The 25996-nt window shown below is 44.2% G+C and overlaps 1 protein-coding gene across 3 annotated transcripts in view; it reads right to left on the bottom strand.

Annotated features, from left to right (window-relative positions):
* Positions 1–24406: 24406 nt before the first annotated feature.
* The window catches only part of IFRD1 (interferon related developmental regulator 1), a 32238-nt gene continuing 30648 nt past the window's right edge, over positions 24407–25996 (bottom strand). For all 3 annotated transcript variants that reach the window (XM_083182748.1, XM_083182750.1, XM_083182749.1), the window contains exons 11-12: positions 25220–25315; positions 24407–24975 (exon numbers count right to left, since the gene is read on the bottom strand). In XM_083182748.1, coding sequence (XP_083038874.1) covers positions 24889–24975; positions 25220–25315 — 183 coding nt within the window. In that variant the 3' untranslated portion in view covers positions 24407–24888. The remainder of the gene's footprint in view (positions 24976–25219; positions 25316–25996) is intronic.

Raw genomic sequence — 25996 nt, 5'->3', positions numbered from 1 at the left:
TGAGCAATTCATAGGTGTCTCCATCGTTCAATAATCGTGCACATTCCTCCTTGTATTGTGCTATATCCATTACAACAATGGCCCCGCCTTTGTCGGCTTTTCTTATGACAATGTCCTGTCTTTTACTCAGAGATTTCAACGCTGTGTCTTCTTCCTTGGACAAGTTGTAGTGATTTATGTTCTCTTTGGGTTCTTAAAAACCTTCTAGCATCCTGTTAAATATTTTTATTGATGCATTTGTAGACACAGGTTCAAATTTGGACTTGGGGCGGGTATCTTTTCTTGTAAGTGCACTCTCATCCTTCAGGGATACTTTTTCTGCTGCCTTCCCAAAATGTTCTTTGAGTTTAATTGATCGATGAAATCTGTGGGTTTCGATCTTATGTTGAAAAGCGTCCATCCTATTTGTTGGGATGAACGAAAGGCCCTTGCTCAGCAGACTGGTTTCCCCGGGTGTGAGTGCCGTTGTAGAAAGATTAAATATTAACGTTTCGTCTCCTTGCTTATAATGCCGCGGGTTTTGACGCCGGTGTTGGCCCCCCCTGCGGGTGGCTTTCGACCTCTTACTCCTCTTGCACCTTTCTTCCCTCCTAAAGGGGGTTGGACACCAGATTGTGTGCCTGCTTGCGGTCTGTCCTCGACTTCGCTTGCAGAAGTGCTGGAGTCAACTTCTTGTCTGCGTCTGTTATATCTCCCGGCAATAGATGGTCTGGGTCTAGGATTATTTCTCGATGTCCCCAACCAGGAATACACTTGATGCATCTCGTAATCCTGTTGGACTTTCAGTAGTTTTTGCTTTTTAAATTTCACCAGCTCTTTGGTGTATCCATCAATTTGCGTCTGCAATTTATGCAACCAATTGCCTTCAATGTCCGCCAGTAAAGTGTCCTTGTGCTCAAGAGTGAAAGTGTTGAGTTTAGCTTTGGTCTTATTTAATTCTTGAGTGGATTCTTGAATGACCAATAACATTAAATCTGTGGAACATTTGTTAAGGATAGAAATCCAGGTCTTGCAAAACTGCGTGTTATACCGTCCTATTGTGGGCATATTATGGATTCTGAAACCCCGTGGTATTTGCTTAGCCCTATAATAGTCGGATAAAGTCCTACTATGGTAGAGAAAATCTACCTCGCGCTTACTTAGCTTTAGCCATTCATGAAATAATTCTTCATTGGAATTGTGCAAAATGGTGTCAAAAGCGGGGTCTTTGTGCAAAATGTGCTCAATTTCAATGTCTGAATAGCTGAAGTTATCGCTATTATCGCATTGCAAGACATATGACAAAGGATTGCTTCCTTCCTCCTCGGCCATTATGCAAGAGGCCGTTTGTCAAACTGACACAACAATAGTGGTAATATGTAATTTCACCCAGCAACCAAAGGGTTCAAAAAAGTGCTTGTGCTTCAGTGCAAAACCAGTGATGTGCAAGCTTGCGGTGGATGTTCTTTTAACAGACAGAGCTGTTAAATATGGTGCCTTGTTCCAAATGCTCTCACCCTGAAGTGTCAGCATCAATACATAGTCCCAGTGAACCGGCACTCATGGGGTAAACCGGGTTTAATGTCTATACCTTGCTCAGGTGCCTTCTCGTAGCGATACACCGGACGAACCAGGCAGCATATATACACAGGAAGAAGGAGCGGCACTCGGAGACTTGTAATCGAAGTGAAGAAAAAACTGTGGTTTATTCAAGCGACGTTTCGGGGCTCGCACCCCTTTCTCAAGCCACACACAAGTGAATCACAATAAAAACAGTGCATATATTTATACTCACGAAGCGCGGCAAACAACCTTCAACTCCTCCCTCCCGGCGTCTCCTCCGGCCTCCGTCTCCCTGCACGCTCTCCGGGGACGCTCATTCCGTTACCAGGAAGTGCGTCACTCGGATATGACACGCAGGAAGTCTCCAGCCGTGGTGCGCCCAGTCGGGACAGCGTCCTGTTGCCATGGGGACGCGGCTGTATACAAAAAAACATCACATAACAAACCAACACTTATTTGTACATAAAAACTAACCATCTACCATAAAACCTTACTCCTACAACCTCTCTTAGTGTCACATCTGCATTTTAAGACCACGTTAAAAACGCGGAGTTACAACGTGGTTGACAATAATATTTGTCCTCCACTCAGTGTTCTTAAAATGCAGATGTGACACTAAGAGAGGTTGTAGGAGTAAGGTTTTATGGTAGATGGTTAGTTTTTATGTACAAATAAGTGTTGGTTTGTTATGTGATGTTTTTTTGTATACAGCCGCGTCCCCATGGCAACAGGACGCTGTCCCGACTGGGCGCACCACGGCTGGAGACTTCCTGCGTGTCATATCCGAGTGACGCACTTCCTGGTAACGGAATGAGCGTCCCCGGAGAGCGTGCAGGGAGACGGAGGCCGGAGGAGACGCCGGGAGGGAGGAGTTGAAGGTTGTTTGCCGCGCTTCGTGAGTATAAATATATGCACTGTTTTTATTGTGATTCACTTGTGTGTGGCTTGAGAAAGGGGTGCGAGCCCCGAAACGTCGCTTGAATAAACCACAGTTTTTTCTTCACTTCGATTACAAGTCTCCGAGTGCCGCTCCTTCTTCCTGTGTATATATATATATATATATATATACAGCATAGGTAGGGCGGCACTCGCTTAAATCAAGACTCTCACAACTGGAGTATTTTCAGTCTACGTTTCGGAGCTTTTATTTGTCACTCCGTCATCAGGACATACAAAAAATAAATGAAACACCAGCATATTTATACATACCAAGACCACCGTGCACGAGGACGCCCAGGTACCATGAAGCAGGAAGCTGCCGTGAAAGACGTCATCAACACGCGCCCGATGCCACGGTCTCCGTTGGTTACGGCGCACATGTGATACGTCAGTCACGCAACGTTATCCTGCATCTGGTTACCTAGGTTACCTTTACATAATAAAAACAACATATCAGGCAAGAACGGAACTCTGCATATACAAGGGACAATCAGAAACATCATGAGTATAGTGCCCGTACACATTGGAATGAGACCTAAATGTTATATACAATTGTCATAGTAGAAAAATGATAAAATATCAAAATATAAGGACAAAAGATAAAGAAAAAATAAATAAATATTGAGGAAAAATTGAGAGAAAATTGAAAAAGAGATAGTAGCATGTTAGATTAAAGCAGCATGTTAGATTAAAGGTTTCAAGAGGCATACCATTCATGGCTAAATCCTAGATATCAAAATGCTATAAGAAACAGTGGAGTCCATGTGCTTCATTCAGCCCACCGGGAGACAAAGTTCCCAGTCGCTGAATCCAACAGGCTTCACTTTTCAACAATTTAGATGCTCTGTCTCCCCGTCTTAAAGAGGCAGGTACATGATCTATGATGATCGATTTCAGGGATGCCACACTATGTTTGGCCTCAAAGAAATGGCGTGCAAGAGGTTGATCACTACCTCCCTTTTCATAAGCAGCTTTAATGGCTGATCTATGTCCAGCGAGCCTTTCCCTCAATGTCCTTTCCGTTTTCCCCACATAATTAAGCGAGCACGGACAAGTTAATAAATATACAATAAATTTCGTTGTGCATGTGACACGGTGTTGTATAAGTAATTTTCTACCAGATCTAGGGTGAAGGAAATAGGGACCTGTTGACATGGATCGACAAGCTGTACAATCAAGACATCTGTAGCATCCTTTGCGAGGTCTAAGAAATTGTTCACTAGAGGTTTGTTGTAAATTAGTAATATCGGTCTTCATAACTACATCTCTAATATTCTTACCCCTTGTATAGCAATTCATGATATTAACATCCTTGAGACCAAGAGATGGATCTGATCTGACTAAGGGCCATAGACTTTTACTGACTTTGTTAATTATAGGGCTCGATACATTGTAGTGAGTTACCCATGGAAATTTCTTAGGGCCAGCCGGTTTTGTACCGTATTTAAGTAGCTCGTCCCTATCAAGACGCATAACCTTGTTTTTGGCTTCTAACAACAATGGCAACTTGTAACCCCGGGTTAGAAACTTATTAAGCATCACGTCAATGGCCTCTTCTGCTAAGATGTCACTACTGCAAATGCGTTTTGCCCTCACAAATTGCGAAAAGGGGAGCCCAAATTTTAGGCTCTTAGGATGGAAGCTGGTTGCATGTAAAAATGCATTTCTGTCAGTTGGCTTAGTAAATACACTGGTGGTAGCACGTCCGTCCTTAACTGTGATTAAAACATCAAGGAAACTAACTTTTTCTGTGTCGACACTATAAGTCAACTTCACAGGGCTAGTGCTAGAATTCTGTTTTTGAATAACATCAGCCAATTCATCAGGTTCACCAGTCCAGATAAGGAACAGATCATCGATGTATCTGGCATAGAATAAAATCCTGCCAGATACATCGATGTTGGACAAAAATAAGTCACTTTCGACTTGCAGCATGAAAGTGTTGGCGTACGATGGGGCGAAATTCGTCCCCATCGCACAGCCAGACACTTGTATAAAAAACTTGCCATTGTAAAGAAAGTAATTGTGTGTAAGAACAGTTTCTAACAGACAAAGAAAAAAGTCAACATTAGGACCTTTATAAAGAGAATTGCCAAAAATCAGTCTTCTAACGGCCAGCAGTCCCTGATCATGCGGGATAATGGTATAGAGACTTGTGACATCCAGGCTGCATAGCAAACTACCAGCCGGGATGTCACCCACCTCTCTCAGACGTTTAAGGAATGCAGTAGTGTCAAGTAGGAAACCATCTGTGGCTTTAATGCACGGTTGTAATATTGTATCAATATAAGTCGCAACATTCTGATACAGTGACCCACGTGCTGCAATTATGGGTCTGCCAGGCGGTGGATTGATTCCTTTATGGATTTTGGGCAGTGTATATAATATAGGCACTACCGGATTAGATGGACACAACGCCTTTGCTAATTCATCATCAATCCAGTCATGGGTCACTGCATCCTTCAACAAAGTATCCAACTCTTTTTTAAATTTATCCGTAGGATCACATTGCAGCGGGCGGTAAACCTTATTGTCTGCTAATTGTTTCTCAATTTCACATTTGTAATCAGAAATATTTTGCAAAACAATTGCCCCGCCTTTGTCGGCGGGTCTTATGATTATATCGGTGTATGTGCCAAGATCATGTAAAGCCACTGATTCCTCTTTACTAAGGTTATTAAAATGCTGTATAGGTTTAATCTCAGAAACATCATGAGACAACATTCTATTAAAAGTCTTGATAGTGGCATTAGCTGAAATAGGCTCAAAAACCGATCTAGGTTGTAAAGCTTTCACCGATGGAGGTACACTAGATACAATAGGAGCAGTCATAGATAATGGAGGTATATCAGTTTTTCTGTTAAAGTATTCTTTTAATTTAAGTTGTCTAGACACCTTATATTTTTCAATTTCCCATTTAGTGGGATCAAACAATACAGTTGGTACGAAAGATAAACCTCTATTAAGAACATTTGATTCATGAACAGTTAATATATGATCAGATAAATTACACACTAAGTCCTCGACGGGGGACGTCCTCTGCCCCTCCCTTTTCCTTTGGTGTTGGCCACCGCGCCTCGTTTGGCGCCTGTGTCTGTGCGGGTTCGTACCCCTAAAGGGCCAGGACCAGGGCGTTGTTGAGGGGTTCCAGTGGTATTATCAGAGTCACTAGTAGTGAAACTTTTTTTTTTGGCAATTCTCTTTATAAAGGTCCTAATGTTGACTTTTTTCTTTGTCTGTTAGAAACTGTTCTTACACACAATTACTTTCTTTACAATGGCAAGTTTTTTATACAAGTGTCTGGCTGTGCGATGGGGACGAATTTCGCCCCATCGTACGCCAACACTTTCATGCTGCAAGTCGAAAGTGACTTATTTTTGTCCAACATCGATGTATCTGGCAGGATTTTATTCTATGCCAGATACATCGATGATCTGTTCCTTATCTGGACTGGTGAACCTGATGAATTGGCTGATGTTATTCAAAAACAGAATTCTAGCACTAGCCCTGTGAAGTTGACTTATAGTGTCGACACAGAAAAAGTTAGTTTCCTTGATGTTTTAATCACAGTTAAGGACGGACGTGCTACCACCAGTGTATTTACTAAGCCAACTGACAGAAATGCATTTTTACATGCAACCAGCTTCCATCCTAAGAGCCTAAAATTTGGGCTCCCCTTTTCGCAATTTGTGAGGGCAAAACGCATTTGCAGTAGTGACATCTTAGCAGAAGAGGCCATTGACGTGATGCTTAATAAGTTTCTAACCCGGGGTTACAAGTTGCCATTGTTGTTAGAAGCCAAAAACAAGGTTATGCGTCTTGATAGGGACGAGCTACTTAAATACGGTACAAAACCGGCTGGCCCTAAGAAATTTCCATGGGTAACTCACTACAATGTATCGAGCCCTATAATTAACAAAGTCAGTAAAAGTCTATGGCCCTTAGTCAGATCAGATCCATCTCTTGGTCTCAAGGATGTTAATATCATGAATTGCTATACAAGGGGTAAGAATATTAGAGATGTAGTTATGAAGACCGATATTACTAATTTACAACAAACCTCTAGTGAACAATTTCTTAGACCTCGCAAAGGATGCTACAGATGTCTTGATTGTACAGCTTGTCGATCCATGTCAACAGGTCCCTATTTCCTTCACCCTAGATCTGGTAGAAAATTACTTATACAACACCGTGTCACATGCACAACGAAATTTATTGTATATTTATTAACTTGTCCGTGCTCGCTTAATTATGTGGGGAAAACGGAAAGGACATTGAGGGAAAGGCTCGCTGGACATAGATCAGCCATTAAAGCTGCTTATGAAAAGGGAGGTAGTGATCAACCTCTTGCACGCCATTTCTTTGAGGCCAAACATAGTGTGGCATCCCTGAAATCGATCATCATAGATCATGTACCTGCCTCTTTAAGACGGGGAGACAGAGCATCTAAATTGTTGAAAAGTGAAGCCTGTTGGATTCAGCGACTGGGAACTTTGTCTCCCGGTGGGCTGAATGAAGCACATGGACTCCACTGTTTCTTATAGCATTTTGATATCTAGGATTTAGCCATGAATGGTATGCCTCTTGAAACCTTTAATCTAACATGCTGCTTTAATCTAACATGCTACTATCTCTTTTTCAATTTTCTCTCAATTTTTCCTCAATATTTATTTATTTTTTCTTTATCTTTTGTCCTTATATTTTGATATTTTATCATTTTTCTACTATGACAATTGTATATAACATTTAGGTCTCATTCCAATGTGTACGGGCACTATACTCATGATGTTTCTGATTGTCCCTTGTATATGCAGAGTTCCGTTCTTGCCTGATATGTTGTTTTTATTATGTAAAGGTAACCTAGGTAACCAGATGCAGGATAACGTTGCGTGACTGACGTATCACATGTGCGCCGTAACCAACGGAGACCGTGGCATCGGGCGCGTGTTGATGACGTCTTTCACGGCAGCTTCCTGCTTCATGGTACCTGGGCGTCCTCGTGCACGGTGGTCTTGGTATGTATAAATATGCTGGTGTTTCATTTATTTTTTGTATGTCCTGATGACGGAGTGACAAATAAAAGCTCCGAAACGTAGACTGAAAATACTCCAGTTGTGAGAGTCTTGATTTAAGCGAGTGCCGCCCTACCTATGCTGTATGTTTGGAATCCTGCCGGAGACCAAGGGAAGGCAACGCTGTGGTTGTTATCGACGAGGTGTGCTGGCCTGTACTGGTGAATATATATATATATATATATATATATATATATATATATGGTACTTGTTTCCTAGCACGGCCACACCAATTTACATCGGGGTGGTCGTGTCGGAAAAATCGGGTCGATCGCATCGCATGCGATTTGGTCGCATGCGATGCGATCGACGCGACCGACCCGATTTTTTGATTGAATGAAATGTAAATCGGGTCCCTGGGACCCGATTTTACATTGGATTCAATGTAAAATATTCCCAACCCCCCCCAAATTTAACGGCGTAAACCCCACCCCACGATAGACGCCAACCCGAAGCGTGGTGAGCGCAGCGAGCCCGCGAGGGGCGGCGGTGCGCGTCCTCCGACCTTTTCATTCCCCTACTATCCACGTCGGCGTGGAGTTGAGAATAGAATAGTGTGGCGAGCGCAGCGAGCCACCGAGCCCGAAGCGTGGCGAGCGCAGCGAGCCCCGCGAGGGGACGCGTATACCTGTGAAGTTATACGCGTCCCCTCGCGGGGCTCGCTGCGCTCGCCACGCTTCGGGCTCGGTGGCGCGCTGCACTCGCCACACTATTCTATTCTCAACTCCACGCCGACGTGGATAGTAGGGGAATGAAAAGTTCAGAGGACGCGCACCGCCGCCGCTCGCCACACTTCGGGTTGGCGTCTATCGTGGGGTGACGACGGGGACATCTATAATGTGAAATGGGTCATATTGGCCCATTTCACATTTTTCACATTTTCTCACGATTTCAATGTTAAAAAATATTTTAACATTGAAGCCTATGGAAAAATCGGGGCATCGCGTCGGGACCAATGTTAATGGTCCCGACCAACGCGATGCCCCCGATATTTTACCTTTCCCGGCACGATTTCAATGTTAAAATATTTTTTAACATTGAAGCCTATGGAAAAATCGGGGGCATCGCGTCGGTCGCGTCGGGACCAATGTTAATGGTCCCGACCGACGCGATGCCCCCGATATTGTGTCTTAGCCGGCCGAATGGACCTGATTTCAAAGGAAATCGGGTCCATCGTGTGGATCGTGTACCTTAACTTAAAGGTACACGATCCATAAGATTGTGGCCGTGCTAGGAAACAAGTACCATATATATATATATATATATATATATATATATATATATATATATGATTTACATCTTTGAGAAGTTTTTATTTTTAATTTGGAGAGCTCACCTTATTTCTTTAAGGTGGTTCAGGAAGGAGATGAGCAGGTTAGTCAGAGATAGGATGATGTTGTTGTCTAGATATCTTATATTACGAGAAAGCTATATGGATACCTGTAACATCCGTGTTGTGAGATATTAGAAGCTAGAGCCATTACCAGAAGTTGTATAATGAAGGGTAAAAGTGAGCTTACCCTTCTTGTCCCACTACAAATTAAGAAGGAGGGAGAGCCCAAACTATTGAAACAAACAAAAATGAGAAAAGCTGCGCTGTTTGTCTGGCACCATGTAAGAATACACCTTCACACAAATTCATTTTTGAAATGATGGTTTTTGTATAGCATCAACATTTATTATAATATTTAAAAGTTTTTATTCAGGTGGCCACCTTAAGATACAACAATATTATTATATACACTATAAAAGATGATTATTGCGCACAATATATCTTTAAAATATTAATCCACTTCAAACGAAGTACAAGGACACCTTGGATAATAGCTTGTCAATATGACAGTTGGAAATAAGTCTTTGTATTTATATTTTGCAATAAGTATAACAGCTGTAGATAGGAATAATTGGAATGGGCACAGTCTTGTTGGTTACAATACGCCGATTAAGGCGTTTCTCACCTGCGCCTCTGTGCGCTGCGGCTCCGGGTGATGTGTAATGTTTAGTGTCCCTCCGGTACGGGTGCGGGAGCAGACCAGCGTGGATGGTGAAAGGGTCTTCGCTCTTCCCTCTCAGGAGCTCTCACTGAAAGCTGTTTTTACCATCGGTGCTTCTCTCACAAGGGGGGAGATTCTCTGAGCAAGAAATGCGGTAAAAACCCCGTTATCGGGGTTTTTACCGCATTTTGGGATGCTGTAAGCATCCCCCGCCGGGTTAACGCGGCGGGGGGCATCGCCAGAACAATCTGGCGATGCCCCATAGAAGCCAATGGGCTTCTACCGCATCCCACCGCCGCCCCGCGCCGACCCCCCGCCGCCCCGCATCACCCCCTTCCCACTCACCTGTGTCCGGGCAGCACAACTCTGTGCTGCCCGGACCTGTGACCTCCTCCCTGCACTGATCCTCTTCCGGGTGCAGGGAGGAGGAGAGCCCGGCGCAGCAGCAGCAGCGCCGGGTGTGGGAGGGAGGGGGGAGCCGCCGGGACCCGGCGACTCTCACCGCAAAGGACAGCTCTTAACGCAAGAGCTGTCCTTTGCTATAATTATCGCATATGTTAGAACATATGCGATAATTATAAATGCAATGGGCGGCGAAGGGGGGCGGAGATTCTTAGAGAACCTCCCCCAAGGGCTGTGGTGATCAGTGAGAGTGCACGGGAGTTGCGAACCTGTGATGGAAGGGTCCAGGCTTTGTTCCTGGTCTCCCGGCTGGCACCGTAGGGTGAGAGGGGCTGGAGGCATCTCTCCCACCGACGCTACCGTCACCCGTACACTTTGGAGTTCTCAAGACTGCTGGAGATGATGGCGCTGGAGGAGATGGTTGGTATCGCAGGTGTGTCGACTTTTTCAGGATGTAGACTACTTTGCAAACAATTAATCCAAGGTGTCTCAGGCTGGGGCTTCCTCTAATGCGTTTCGCCCCTAGCAATGGGGGCTTTTTCAAAGAGTGTCTGCCATTTGTTTTTTTTTCTGTTAATATACCCACACATGGTGCCAGACAAACAGCGCAGCTTTACTCATTTTTGTTTGTTTCTGTATCTTTCAGGCTACCTAACTGGACACACATAAGTGTGCCCAAGAATAGGTTAGCTATAGTGTACATACACTTGTGCACTAAAAAAACTGCAGCTAAATTGAAAACATAATTATACCAATAATTTTATATATATATAAAATCTTTTTTCTATAAGCGCCCTGATGGTAGAGCCCAAACTATTGAATAAAACTGAAGCCATGGGGTTGTACTAAAGTGAATATATTACTGAAAGGAAGGTTATCAGCAATCCCATAGTGAAAATAGATCCTCCTTCTGAAAGTCCATGAGACACTAATATAAACCTTTTCTATTTCTAGAACATCAGATTTCCTATTCTCTAGGACTTGTCTCTCTGGGATAAACCCAACCCATTTTTGGATACAGGGTTATGTGGAACAAATAGCGCAATTAATTGAAAGAGTGCTGCCTGCTACATCTGACAGGAGGTACACCACCTCCTGGCAATACTCTAGAAACAACAGGACAGTTGTAGCTTGGCGCAACAATGATGTGAAGATATACACCTTATGAATCAACAAAGGTTTATTTGGGAGAAAAAATCACAATTTTCACAATTTTTTAAAAATATGTAGAAACATATATACAGACATCAATTACTATGGACATCCAATGGAAACGCTGATTTTCATATATTCTGGGAAAAACAAACAGTCATCTCACCATGAATTGGTGCTGCGGTGGGCTATACTTCAACTGAAGTTTCTGCGGCACCACAGCAGGAGGCTTGATTTTGGGTGAGTCCCCAAATATAAAGTGCAAAAGTGCCAGAAGGTGCGTTCCAAATAAAGTGTCCAAGTGTCCAGGTTCAGTGCATCAAGTTCAGGATAACACCATTAGGATCAGTCAGAGTGTGTCCATAAAGTTGTCAGCAACGCGTTTCGGAAACACATAGGTTTCCTTTTTCAAGCTGGGAGATTCCCAACATCCACCAAATGGTCTATCATACCGGGATGAGTGGATGTATATGAGCACACCTACTGTAGATATATTTATGTGTCCAAACACCTCCAGATGTTATCCACAGACTGTTAAGAGCTCCTTCTGGGCTGTCCACCAACGTGTTTCAACTATCTGTCAAGGTTTAAAGTCACGGTGGCCTGTATTTGCGTAAATACCCTATGGATTACTGTCATTGGTTAGAGGAGTAACCCAATCACCTAGCTAAATAACCAAAGAAAATACATAAACGTCTTTAAATTTTCATTTACAACCAGAGGTCTTAAAATATAATTCTTGTGTTAAGGATACCATGAATGTTTTAATTAAATTAACATATTTACAGTGGCAGGAGGATTTTATTCGGTACTTATGTAGTATCTGGGCGCCCGATTTAGAAATCGGGTCGGATCGGGCACATCGCATCGCATGCGACCATCGGATGCGATGCGATTCGATGACCCGATTTTTCCATAGGAATCAATGTTAAAATGGACTGAGTCCATTTTAACATGGAATTCAATGGGAAAAAGGGGTCCTTTTCATACCCCTACTATCCAAATGGGCATGGAGTTGGATATAAACCTGTGACGAGCGTAGCGAGCCCCCGAGCCCGAAGCGTGGCGAGCGTAGCGAGCCCCGCGAGGGGACACAGAATACCGTCCCCTCGCGGGGCTCGCTTCGCTCGCCACGCTTCGGGCTCGGGGGCTCACTACGCTCGCCACAGGTTTATATCCAACTCCATGCCCACTTGGATAGTAGGGGTATGAAAAGGACCCATTTTTCCCATTGAATTCCATGTTAAAATGGACTCAGTCCATTTTAACATTGATTCCTATGGAAAAATCGGGGCATCGCATCGCATCGGATGGTCGCATGCGATGCGATGCGATATCGCATCGCATCTGATTGTATGCCTTAACTTAAGGCATACAATCAAAAAATCGGGCGCCCAGATACTACATAAGTACCTTTTATTCTAGTAACAGCCAATTTTAGTAAATGATCATTTAAAGGTCATTGAAGTAGTACAATGGCCCTTATTCAGATCTGTGCGGCCGGAGCCGCACACGGTGCTCCGGCCGCACAAACCAATCCCCGCCCACGATACGGATCGCCACAATCGTCCGTGTGATAGCTTGTATGGGGGCTGAGAGCTGACATCCGGCGACGTCAGCTTCCCGCCCCCATCACTGGCGTCATACCCTCATTAGCATGCATACGCCCCGCGTTTGCATGGGAACGCCCATGAAACGCGGGGCGTATGCATAGGGAAATGAGGGTATGAAGCCCCTCACGCCCCTATAAGCCCCCTTTGCGGCGGACGAACTACGTCTGCGGCGAATTGGGCTGCACATGCGCAGATTGACCTCTGCGCATGTGCAGACTGAAAACATCGGCGGTACAGCCGCACGCGGGCCGTACCGCACGATTCAGAATAAGGGCCATGGTTTTTAAACCCCTGGCCCTATGGAAGAAAATAAGATAGCTTTTATACAGGAAGATATTACATTTAATTTAGAGAATTTTTTTTTCTGATATCAAGGGAAGTATAATCAACAAGTATGAGGGACCACTAGGGGACCTCTTTTGCACCAGCATATGCAAATCTCCTTGTGGGCTTTTGAGAACAATAGACTATATGGATAATTAATAGGATTTTAGAATATATTGTTAAATTGTATAATTTCATTGACGCTATTTAATTTATTTGGAGAGTAAGTAAAGAAGATTTGGAACTCTTTGAGAAAGAACTTAATTTATTTACAGATTATTTATATTTTAAATATAGAAAATTGAACTTTAAAAAATAAGAACTACATAAATCAACATATAGAAATGCAAACATTAATGTTAAAAGTAATCATCATCCATCTTGGCTGAAGAATATCCCTTAGGGACAAGTCAGACGTGTTGTTAGAAGGAATTGTTCTGAGGTAAATGTGTTTAAGGAACAGTAAAAGTTTTCAGACAAAGGTTTATAGCCAGAGGATACTCTGTAAAGGTTACTGATGCTCCAATCAAACATGATTTTTTCAGAAAGAACGACAACTTAATCCTAAAAAAGCTAAAAACAGAGATAAGTAAAATAATTCACTTCATTTTATTACTCTTTGTATAAAGAAAAAATGATTACAAGGCATTAGGATTTGCTAGAAATGGATCCCATTTTGAGGGCTTCCACAGCTGCTTTGGCTACGGCTTAAGTGTGTACATTTTAGGGGGCAACAAAGTACATCAAATGCTATTGGAGTATAGCATGTTACTGATTTTATAATTTGTAACAGTAAAACAATTATTTTTTTGATTGAAAGCAGTTGTCTCAAAATAAGTGGGCTGTGCTTCTAGACCACTTAATGATAGATGGGCTGAACATTTAAGGAACATCAAAAAGGGTTTTGACTAAAATTTGAGTAGCTCTTTGACAAAAGTTATAGGAATAAAACAAGGGCAAAACCATTAGAGAAAGAAAGATGTAGAGATCAATTTGGCATGCACAGAAAGTAAATCTATTTAGGAAATGTAAACCTTAATGCAAAATGATCTCAATGGCAACTTTGAACTAAAGTGGTTCAAATGTGTTACATTTAAATTGGCAACTTAATATATATATATATATATATATATATATATATATATATATATATATATATATATTGTCTATCCCTGGATGGGAGAGGCGGCTAACCTGGGCAGCCTCAGGTGAGAGTTCCCTTTTAGTGCTCTTAATAGATCTTTCTGTAAAGAAGAAGACACCTCTGTTCAGGAGAAGCACCAAGCCGAACAGCCCACGAAGGACCAACCGACTTTGTGGAATGTACAAAGATTGAAGAAGGTAGTAGTAAACATATGCAAATCTGGGGGGTGGTACGGGGGTGCACCCGTGTCTCTAGCCCCCTGGGAACCGGAGATACTGCCAGGCAAAGCTGGAACGTTTTCCCTATAGGATAACATGGGACCCGCTAATTCCGACCCCCACCCAGTTCAACGGCTGCCAGTTCCCCCTTCGGCATCACTGAAGCTCGAGGTTGATCTCAGTCTAACCCAAATCGATGGGCCTTCAATCTGATACCAGGCTGGATCCATATGGGTTAATTGGTTCCAGGGATATTGAGGTTAAACCATTTTTTTATTTCTTAAATGTAATTTCATGACTGTTTATGTTCTTTGAGGGCAGATTTCTCTGGAACCAAACAGCCCAGTTTCACAGGACCAAAATCATTCGAAGCCAACTCAAAAGTTCTTCAATATGATACTAGTCTCATGTAAATGGGTCAGTTGGTTCTGAAGATATAGCTGGTTGGTTAAAGGGGGGTAGTAAGAGAGGAGTGGTTGTCTCTCCCCCTCACACCAGAAAAGGGTGCCGGACGGCTCCCCGACAGTCGGGATTCCAACAGTCATTCTTCAGACGTCGGAATCCCGACTGCTCCCTCGTGGGGGCCACGACCCCCATTGAGGGAGAATAAAATAGGTGGAGAACGCAGCTCGCCACCGTGCCCGCAGCGTGGCGAGCCCACAAGGGGCTTCATTGCACTCCCCACGCTGTGCAGTTGGGATTCCGACGTCTGAGTAATGACTGTCAGAATCCCGACTGTCGAGGTAATATACCACACCCCAAGAAAATGATCCAGGGACCATACTCCCGGGTAAATCCCTGCATTTTCTGTTGTGAAAGGGGTATTATTTCAAACAGCCGTGACCTGCAGTGCTCTGAATACAGCCGGGCAGCCCCGTGCTCTCTGCCCAGCTGTCAATGACCCTGCAGCTTCCGCTCCAATTCTTCTCCCCGCTTTCACCTCAGCCTGCCCCCCCTTTAATCATGTGGTGCCGGCACCCAGCATGCTCCCCCGACGTCACGCACAACAACAGCACGCACAATATTTCAAATGTCCACTCGGCTAGAGGGGACACCAGGAGGGGTGTCGGACTGTGCTCTACGCTGCGCTCTGCTCCTCTCCCCATAGAAGCAGCTGCACCGCTCTCTATCTCTCCCTGCAGCAGCAGCGAAGGCTCATATAAAAATTTACAGTAAGTGGCACTTTTGGGGGCATTGCTTAAGGGATGCTACAAGTGGCGGTATGTGGGGGCATTACGCATAATGTGTGGCTTAATGTGTAAGGGGCATTACGGTGTGCAGCATCATGTGTAAGGGGCATTATGTGTGCAGCATCATGTGTAAGGGGCATTATGTGTGCAGCATCATGTGTAAGGGGCATTATGTGTGCAGCATCATGTGTAAGGGACATTATGTGTGCAGCATCATGTGTAATGGGTACTATGGTGCACGGCATCATGTGTAATGGGTACTATGGTGCACGGCATCATGTGTAATGGGTACTATGGTGTGCGGCATCATGTGTAATGGGTACTATGGTGTGCGGCATCATGTGTAATGGGTACTATGGTGCCATCAAGCAGGAACCCCCTAGCAATGAGCACATAGGTAAGCAGCACTTATGTGGCAAATATGTAATGGGCATTACGGTTTGTCATATAGTATGCATATGTAATATAGTATGCATCATGATGTGTGGCACAATGTGTAATGGGCATTATGGTGTGTGGCCTTATGTTTAATTGGCATTACGGTGTGTGGCTTTATGTGTAATGGGCATTACTGTGTATGGTCTAAAGTGTAATACCACACCCCTTTTTATGCCACGCCTTCCCATGAGGCCACGCCCCTTTTCCCATGCGGGTACGCCGCGCAAAGGTCCCCCTCCTATTATGTCTAGATCTGGGACCACCCATTACCATAATTCTAGATTCGCCTATGGTGGTAAGTTAGCATTTTCATAAGCCTGTGTGATCACCATCCTGATGCAGCGAGCCAAAGCCTGCTTGTGAGAAGGCCACCCTCTTTTGTGAAAACCGTACAGTACAAATAGGGAATCTGAACGTCTAATAGACTCTGTACGCTGTACATAGATTTTAAGGGCCTGTACAACATCTAAAGATCTTTCTTTGTTGGACAGACTGGTGGAACTTAGTGCTGGGACCACTATTTCCTGATTGACATGAAATTTTGAAACTACTTTTGGAAGGTAGGACAGCCCTATCCTGATGGAATACCAAAAATGGGGAACGACAGGACAAAGCCCTCAAATCTCATACCATCCTAGCTGAGGCGATAGCCATCAGAAAGACTACCTTGGCAGTGAGTCACTTCCAAAGTTAGGGGTTCAAATGGTGGTTCTGAGAGAGCTTTCAGAACCACTGATTGATCCCAAGGAGCCATGGGAGAAGAATATGGGGGCTGAATCCTGAGGACCCCCTGAAAAAATGTGCATACATCTGGTATTGTAGCCAATTGTCTCTGGAACCAGACTGACGGTGCAGAGACCAGCAAACCCTTATCCAGACCACTCTGGAGAAAGGCTAGCAGTCTTGTCACTTTAAATTGCTTGGTGTCATACGTTCTGTCCCTGCACCTAGAAAAATAGGTGTGCCACACTCTATAGTAAATTTGTGCTGAAGCCGGCTACTGGGACTTAATCATTGTCTTGGCAACTTTTTCAAAGAAACATTTCCTTCTTAAGACTGGTGTTTCAAGAGCCACGCCATCAAAGCTAGTCTCCTCAGATCCGGGTGCAGACAAGGACCCTGACTGAGCAGATCCTGTCGCAGTGGTAACAGAAACGGAGGAGCAGCCGACAGATGAACTAGATCTGAAAACCAATGTCTCCTGGGCCACGCTGAGGCCACCAGGATTAGGCTTCACCTTTCCTGTTTGAACTTCCGGAGTATCCAAGGAAGTGATACTGGCAGATAAGCATATGGACAGAGCGTCTGTGAATGCTGCCTGAGGATCTTCTTGTAGTTGTGTCCCATCTTTTGGCTATTTGCCAAAACACTTCGGGATGTAGTCACCACTCTCCAGAGTGAACGTTCTGGTGACTTAGGAAGTCGGCCTCCCAAATAGGGATTTTACTACAGCTCCCCAACCCAGCAGACTTGCGTCCGTGGTGAGAAGTACCCACTGCTGAATCCAAAATGGCCTTCCCAACTGAAGGTGGGTCTCTGCAAGCCACCACCTCAGTGACGCCCGGACTTACGAGGTGAGACTCCTTGTCCGGGAGCGTATGGACTGAGGACGACTGTCCCACCTGGCTAGAATCAGTCTATGTAGCGAGCAAGATTGAAATTGCGCGCATTTGACCATGTCGAATGTCGACACCAACAGGCCTAGAATCTGCATGGCCTGGTGTATTGTAACTCTCCGGAGGTGAAAGAAGTTTTGAATCTTGGCCTACAGCTGCTGGCTCTTTTCCAGAGGGAGTATTATTCTCTGTAACATCTGTCTGGATGGACCAGAGCAGATTCCTTCCAATGTATAAACCATCCGTGAGTCTGTAAGAAATCTTTTGTCAGCTGAAGATGTTTTAACAGTGTCTCCTGTGAACCGGCTAGAATCAATAGATCATCCAGATACGGGAGGACTCTGACTCCCTGATGTCTTAGGGAGGCTGTCATGACTGCCATAACCTTCGTAAAAATTCTTAGTGCCGTGGCCAACACAAATGGGAGGGCCTGGAACTGATAGGGTTCAGGTAGTATGGCAAACCACAGAAATCATTGGTGAGACTGAGCAATGTGGATATTGCAGGTATGCATCCTGAATGTCCGGGAATACCATGTAGTCCCCCGGTTCCATTGCCAATACAATGACCTTAGTGTCTGCATGCGGAATTTTTACACCTTCACAAACTTGTTTAGCGATTTCAGGTTTAGTATAGGTCTAAAAGATCTGTTTGGTTTGGGTACCATAAACAGGGTAGAAGAATATCCTTGGAATCGCTGTTGTTGAGGTACTGGTACAATCACCCTGGATTGTATCAAGGAGTCCACCACCTGTTGTAAGGCAGGCTCTCTGGGCCTTATTCTGATCGGTGCGGCCGGATCCGAATATGCGGCCAGGACCGTGCGTGCGAAACCCCGCCTTCCATACGGATCGCCAACTCCGTCCGTACGCGGTAAGAAGCTGGCCGAACGGACCGCACGTGTATTTTTCATGTAATACGCCTCCTCCATCTCAGGGAACCTCCCCCATCATTTGATGGTCGCAGACCATCGAATGCAGGACCGAGTGGTCCACCAGCTCCCGCAACCTCAGACCACACGGACATTTTTCCGTGCAAAAGCAAGGATCTGGGCGGGCAGCTGACATCCGGCGATGTCATATGTCTGCCCCCTACACGTGCTTCACGGCCGCATTACCATACGTACGCCCAGCGTTTGCATGGGAACGCCCATGAAACGCGGGGCGTATGCATATGGTAATGAGCCCAAATAGCCCTTCACGCCCCTCTCCACCCCCTGTTCGGAGTGTTCACATTTCATGCGGGATTTGGCCGTACGCCCCGCTCGCACATGCGCAGAGACGCCTCTGCACATGCGCAGACACAAAACATCGGCGGCACGAACGCACGCGGATATTACCACACCAACCAGAATAAGGGCCTCTGTTTTGGGTCTTTTGGCAGGTTTGTCAGAAAGAACTGTTGAGGGGGACATCTTGTGGACACAGTGTGCCCATGGGTCACCACTTCTCTCACTCAGGCATCGGATGTCATCCTGAGCCATTCTTCTGCGAAGAAGAGAAGTTAGCCCCCCACCCGGGATCCCCCCAGAGGGAGTCCCGCATATTCAGGCTGTGGGCTTGTCAGGTTTAGGAGTTATCTGTCTAGTTGCATAGGGCTGTCTGGCCTTAGGTTTGACTGACTTAGCTTGTCCCATCTGTCTGCCAAACAACTGTCCCTTACTTTTCCCTGAGGGACGAAAAGTACAAACTTTTGGCCTAATAGTGGTAGAAACTGACGGAAGGCATGCCGTCTTAGCTGCAGCCAGGGAGGCGACTATTTTGTTAAGCTCCTCCCCAAAGAGGACATCCCCCACAAAAGGCAACACCTCTAGAGCTCATTTGTACTCTGCATCCACCTTCCAAGAGCGTAGCCAAAGTATGCATCTGGCTAGTACCGAAACTGCTGAGACCTTGGGCGCTAATAGGCCTCCGTTCATTATGGCTTCAGTGATGTATGTAACGGCCTGCTGCACATGTGATAAACATGCCGCATTCGTCTAAAACTTCCAGTGGAAGTTCAGCTTCAATTACCTTTAGCCAGTCCTGTACTGCCCTAGCTGTCCAGGATGTTGCAATGGTAGTGGAAAAAAAGGGGGGGATAGCAGCGCTCTGGGGTTTTTTGCCCAGGAATTTGATCAATAAATAAAATTGGATGATCTTTACACATATTTATTATCACACAAGGTTAATACATATCATAAAACCATATAGGGTAAAATCGATAATATCAAATAATGCCTATACCCACAATTGGTCAACAGAATGAAGGGAGAGTCCGTTAATATTAGGCCCAAACTTTGGACATGGACAATGTAGTTTTTTTATTATTAATGCCATCACGTGACCCGCTCCCTATACCAATCAGTCTCACCAATTTAGGTCACCAATGAAAACCGGCAGATGCTGGAAATACAAAAGTGGATTCACTTTCTATTCTTAATAAAAACGTATTTAACCTTTATTTTAGGTTTTTGTATTATTATGTATGTTTAGTTTTTAATGATGGTCTGCCTCCTGTTCTATGCTATTATTTAATATATTGACATAATTGAATGATCTATGATGATTGATTGTATTTTTTCAGGATGTTGCCAGGCAGACTTGAGAATATATTCTAAATCAGGCATGTCCGAACTATGGCCCTCCAGCTGTTGTGAAACTACAGGTGCTAAAACTATGGCAAAGAATGTTAGGATGTGTAGTTCCACAACAGCTGGCGGACAACAGTTTGAACATGCCTGGTCTAAATCATCTGAGTCAGGGCATACCACAGCAGATTTCAGCTTCTTAACAAAAAAGGACAGTACTTGTTTAGTTTAAGGGCGCCACTTACATAGTCAGCGTAGTGTCTGTCAGCATCAGCGTAGTCAGCGTCCCTGTCAGCAACGTTGTGTTCCCACAGCCAGCGTAGTCCGCTTGTGTCTGCGACTATGCGTACGTTCGCACTTAACCGGAGCTTACGCAGTTAGCGTAGTCAGTGTTGTGCACTTATTATATTGTGTGGGAACCATTGACTATTTTAACCTGCCTGACATTACAGGTGTGAATGTGTTCCTGAAACACCCCTATTATCCACGTCGGCCTGAAGTGCTGCGAGCCCTGCTGTACGCGTCCTCCCAACATGTTCATACCCCCACTATCCACGTTGGCGTGGAGTTGTATTTATAAAGTGTGGGGAGCGCAGCGGATTACTTGACGTGTATTCCGTGTCTGCTTGCCACACGTCTGCCAGCGCAGGGGATCTGGTGGTTACCGGCGCTGTGTGAGAGGCGCTCATAAGGCTTACCAAGGACAGAGCCGCAGCTTGCAGGGACAGTATGGGGACTATGCTGCCTGATGGGGACACTACGCTAGACTGCCGTTGGGCTACGCTGACAGCATAGCGTTAGGTGGCACTGAAACTACACAAGTACCAAAATGACAGCTTAGGCAGTTCTGTTACATCCACAATGAGCAGTGGGCACACAGCCAGGATGAAAGCTTCAATATCCACGCACAATATGACTCTACTAGCCTCCAAACTTTCAAGCATTCCCTGAAAACTCACCTCTTCAGGCAAGCCTATCAAATTTAGGTACCACCCACATGGACTTGCAACTTGGTGGGACTGCTATGCTATTACTAGTGCCTGTCGTTGTTTCCCTATAGATTGTAATCTTGAAGCAGGGCCCTCCAACCTCTATGTCTGTCTGTTTTACCCAGTTTGTTCTTTCATTGATGTCATCATTTGTAAAGCGCAATGGAATCTGAGCTATATAAGAAACTAAATAAATATTCAGGAGGTCAGAGTCCTGAGCAGACATCCTCCTCAGACTTCTGAGTACAGCCTTCAGGAGAGAAGAGGCTCTGCCTCAGACTGAAGGTAGGAGCCTTTGCAATAAAAGTGGGGCCCCTAACAATGTAGAAGGCACTACCACCTTTGATAAGCCTGCTACTGATCTAGCCAGAGCTTATGCCAGTAATGGCTAACCTTGACATCCCAGCATGCCCTGCTACAGATTTACTATTTGGCCATGCTAAAACTGATGCTAGGCATGCTGGGATATGTAGTTCAACAGCTGGAGTGTCAAGGTTAGCCATCACTGGCCTAGGCTCAGTCAGATATATAAGCAGACTGTCAGGAAGATTTCCTTTCCCTGGAGGCTTAGAGTTCTGCAGACAGGATAGACATTATGTGTAAGCAGGGACACCCAAAAAGAAGTATCCTGACTTGGTGTCTGCTTATTAGGAACACATGCGTCTCAAAAAAAGTAGTGTTACCTTCAAGTACATTTTGCCCTGCCCTATTAGCTGACATGCCGCTGAGGTCTGTTTACGGAAGAGCCGACACCCTTTTGTGGAGCAGCTGGCAGTTGAATCAGACAGACCCCAGTCTTCCCCAATCCTGCATGTCCTTAGTTGTCTATGGGCATACATCCCTTACATGGTGGCACCAGTCTCCCACTACACCAGGCGTTCCCCTGCAACCAGCAAGATGCATCATATTTAAGGTGAAGTGACCAACGCAGACGCTGCTGTGCTCTGGATCAGGGTATGCCATGTGTCCAATATTACTGTGTGCTCCCCCTACATGACCCCGCTATGTTTTCACCCAGCAGGGGACAACACCTGAAAGGGCTCATACTTACGGTGTTGCACTAGTGAGAGGGAAGAAGGGGACGATGACTCATTGGGGATGGCAATGTGTCTTGCATCAGGCAGTACAGATGGTGTAGAGGTCAGCATTACAGTCTCACAACACTTTGGTTTGATTACCACAACCCTAACTGACATTTGTATATTCTCTTGTGTGGGTTTCCTTCAGGTATTCCAGTTTCCTCCATACAGTCCAAAAATAGATGTAGGATATGTCAATTGATTCCTAACAAAAATTAACTAGTGTGTAACTGGGTGTATAGATGAGCCAAGTGGTTCTTAAATGTTGCCACATCTGTAGGACATCAGATATCTCCACACCAATCGCTAGCTACGAGATCCTTTGTGATTGGTGCAGCCTGATTGCCATTCTCTTGTATCTATTTTGGGTGTGGATTTGCTGTGACAAATCACGGGTACTTATGGCAACGATGAGGGGCTAGATCTGTATTCCATGGCAACGATGAGGGGCTAGATCTGTATTCCATGTATTTATCAGCCTCTACCTCCCCCGGTATCAGGAATGTGCCCTGCTCTGTGGTCAGCACCCTGGGGGAGGGTGCCCTTCATTGTGGTCAGCACTCTGCCCTAAAAAGATTCTAGAAACTAACACTAAGGAAGCATTTGTGGACTGATCCAGCATTAACTAATATATGACCTTTGTGTAGCTGTGCAGTTCAAACGCTCTGTAATATGCGCCACCCCTCAACAGCAATGAGACCATCCGCAGAGCAGTCTCACTGCATGGAAGATTAAAGATGGCCACCGGCACTGCAGAGGATGTGCCAGGTGGCTGCTGGGAACCAGAGGGTATGAATTAGTGTCTAGCTCCACCCCCCATAAAGCCACAGACTTTAAATCTAAATGCAGGGCAGCCCGCTAACTGGGTGTGCTGTGTATAATTAAAAATCTGCTGTGGTCTGTGAGGCATGCAGCGGCATTCAGATATCCCAAAGACTGATCTCAGAGGCAGAGACCCCTGCACAAACTTTAGTGGCGGAGGGGTCTCAAAGCCACTGCACTGTCATCTTCATGTTGATAGAAGTACCCCTATCTAATTACATTGCCTCACAAGAGAAGCCAAAAACTGGTCAAGCTCCCAAAAGGCTCTAAATTAAGACTGTATTGGGGAGTAAAGGGGAGGATCTGACACTACTGAATTTATTTTAAGTGCCAACTCCCAGTTACTACACTGCTAAACCAACTGAACAGTCTAGCTTTTAGTGTCCACTGCTGGATGAAGGGGAAATAAGTTCAAATATTTGCACCAACACTACTGTACAAGTTGGTAACGGTCCATTTACATCAGTCATCCATGAATGGGACATGCTGAAGTTGAAAATAAAAGTGACACCATTCAGCTATATTCTTTGAAACATTCAATGGCAGACCTAGGTATTGACTGTTTGGTATACTTCTTCCCAGTGTGAAGAGCATTTATTGATTAGCGAAGTCCTGTTGCTCCAGCGTGCACAAAGCATAAGGAAAACGCAAAGTGTAAAAATAATCATGGGACTAAAGGATCAGCTTGTGTAATTTCCAGACACCCAATTTCTGTTAACATTCTGAATAGTAGCTCCATGGCAAACTGACATTGCTGACTTGAGTGCCATTTTATCTCACCTGCTTGGTCAATAGGAGGTCCATAGTACACAGCCACTGCAGTTACTAAGAAACTAGCATTTAACAGTACTTCACAATGCAATCATGTTCTACCTGGTAATGTGTAGTGCGAAAGGGTCTACCCAGGTCTTAAATCCTAGGTCACCAACCGTGCGTCAACCCAGGATTTGTGATCCCGGTAGACCATTTCACACTACACAAATAACCAGTGTTTTCAGCAAAATTACCGTTTGCTGAATTGACAGTTTTAACCCAGTAATTTGCAGCTATATGTGAAATGGGGGGGGGGGGGGGGGGTGTCAGACTGCACCCGACACTCAAATTGCCAGGTCGCAAAGGGGTAGAAGTGTCATTGTCCCTGGACCCACTGCAGGAGCACTTTGGCAATATAACTGCACTATTTAATTTTAATACTTTTCTAGATGTGACCATTCAGCAGTAGTGGTCAGCATTAATTTGCAAACTAGAGCCAATGCCAAAGGAGGGGGTGCTATTGGGAAGAATCAGCAAATCACAATACTAATGAATGTATGGAATAAAAGTTTATTACATTATTGGAACACAAACAGTTGTCAGATAACACTTTAAATGATCCCCATCAGATTCATTATAATACATACTGTTATGCCAAGAACATGGGCAACTTGTTTTTAATACTGCTGTAAATTACCAGTGTATAGCATTATACCAGGAATAAATCTATTGACCCAATGAAAATATCTACAACACCATTACCTGACTTCTAAAGCAAAGCGCAAGTGAACTAAGGTGCAATTATGTAAAAATTGCATTTTATATGGATAATAGATTTATAGGCAAGGAAAACTGAATAAGCAAACATACAAGTTTGCTTTACTATAGAACGAAACAATTACAAAGCCAAAATAGAATTATTTCCACTACATTTTTGGATCTTTCATTGATGACAACATATAGTAACACACTCCAAGGAATATTTCATTTGTTAACTGTATACAGTTCCATGTTGGATTCTGGCCTGAATATTTAGAACTCCCCAACATCTGCTCTCTTGTCACGGAGTTTGCTTCTTGCTTTTGTTCGAGCTTTGAATGCAGCAGAGTTGTTCATGTGCTTGAGTGGAAAAATAGTTTCAGTTAATGAAATACATGCAAGCAATTCCAGTGCATATAAATGTCAACTTTGTTTAGCCTGGCCAGCTCCTTTATTTAAAAAAAATAAATAAAAATCGCCCATTAACCGTTTTCACAGGTCCTAATTCATGCATGTTTCTGCGTACCCCACAATTGTGACTATTCTGATTGACAGTATACTGAGAAACACTTGCTTTTGGAAACAAGTGACTTGTGCATCTTACCCTTTCATTACGAGAAACTTTCATTTCTTTAAGAGTGGCTGTGTCCAAGAGCAATGGGGGACCAAGTTCAAAAATATTGCGCAAAAATCCATTTGCCTGGAAAAAAAAAAAAAACCTTAAGGAAATGACTCAAAACCAGATTTTGAAGGTGTGCCAGGGCTCATCCTCCACAAATGTTACTTTTTAAACAGATTGGCAATGGAATTGTATTTGGGAAACTTTAAACTTAAAAACCCCACAATGTGCAGCTGCTCAAGCACCTCTGCTGTAATCAGAGAAAAGGGAGCATACTATTGCATGAACATCTGAGCTAGATGTCCTTTAATGTGCCTTGAATATTAAGGTTTTTATATATAAACATTAGAACACCTACAACCAGATGGTATTTTCTCCCTTATCAATATATTTCCCTACTATTAACCCTCTGCCAGAGGAGCTGCTCTGATACAAGTAGATTCATGCGCACATTGTGGGATTATAAGCCTAGCTCCCCAATTATATTTATTTATAATATTTTATCAAAAACATTCAAAGTCAATGATATCAAGTTACATGACTCAATAATGCAAGCATGTAGAAAGTAAATCAAATGAGAGAAAGTCAGTCAACCATAGCAAATGAAATACAATTCTGCATTATTCTAACAGGAGTATCCAATTTTCAACCCAATTTCTTTTCAGTCAATAGGATGCCCAATAAAAAATACATTCTCACAAAAACTGTTTCAATGAAATTGTGTTTTCACAATCGCTGCCCTATTTTTTCACACAAGGCAGG

Source organism: Crinia signifera, chromosome 4 (genome assembly GCF_055691185.1).
Source record: "Crinia signifera chromosome 4, ASM5569118v1, whole genome shotgun sequence".
Lineage (NCBI taxonomy): Eukaryota > Metazoa > Chordata > Amphibia > Anura > Myobatrachidae > Crinia > Crinia signifera.
This window is presented reverse-complemented; position numbering and strand designations above follow the sequence as displayed.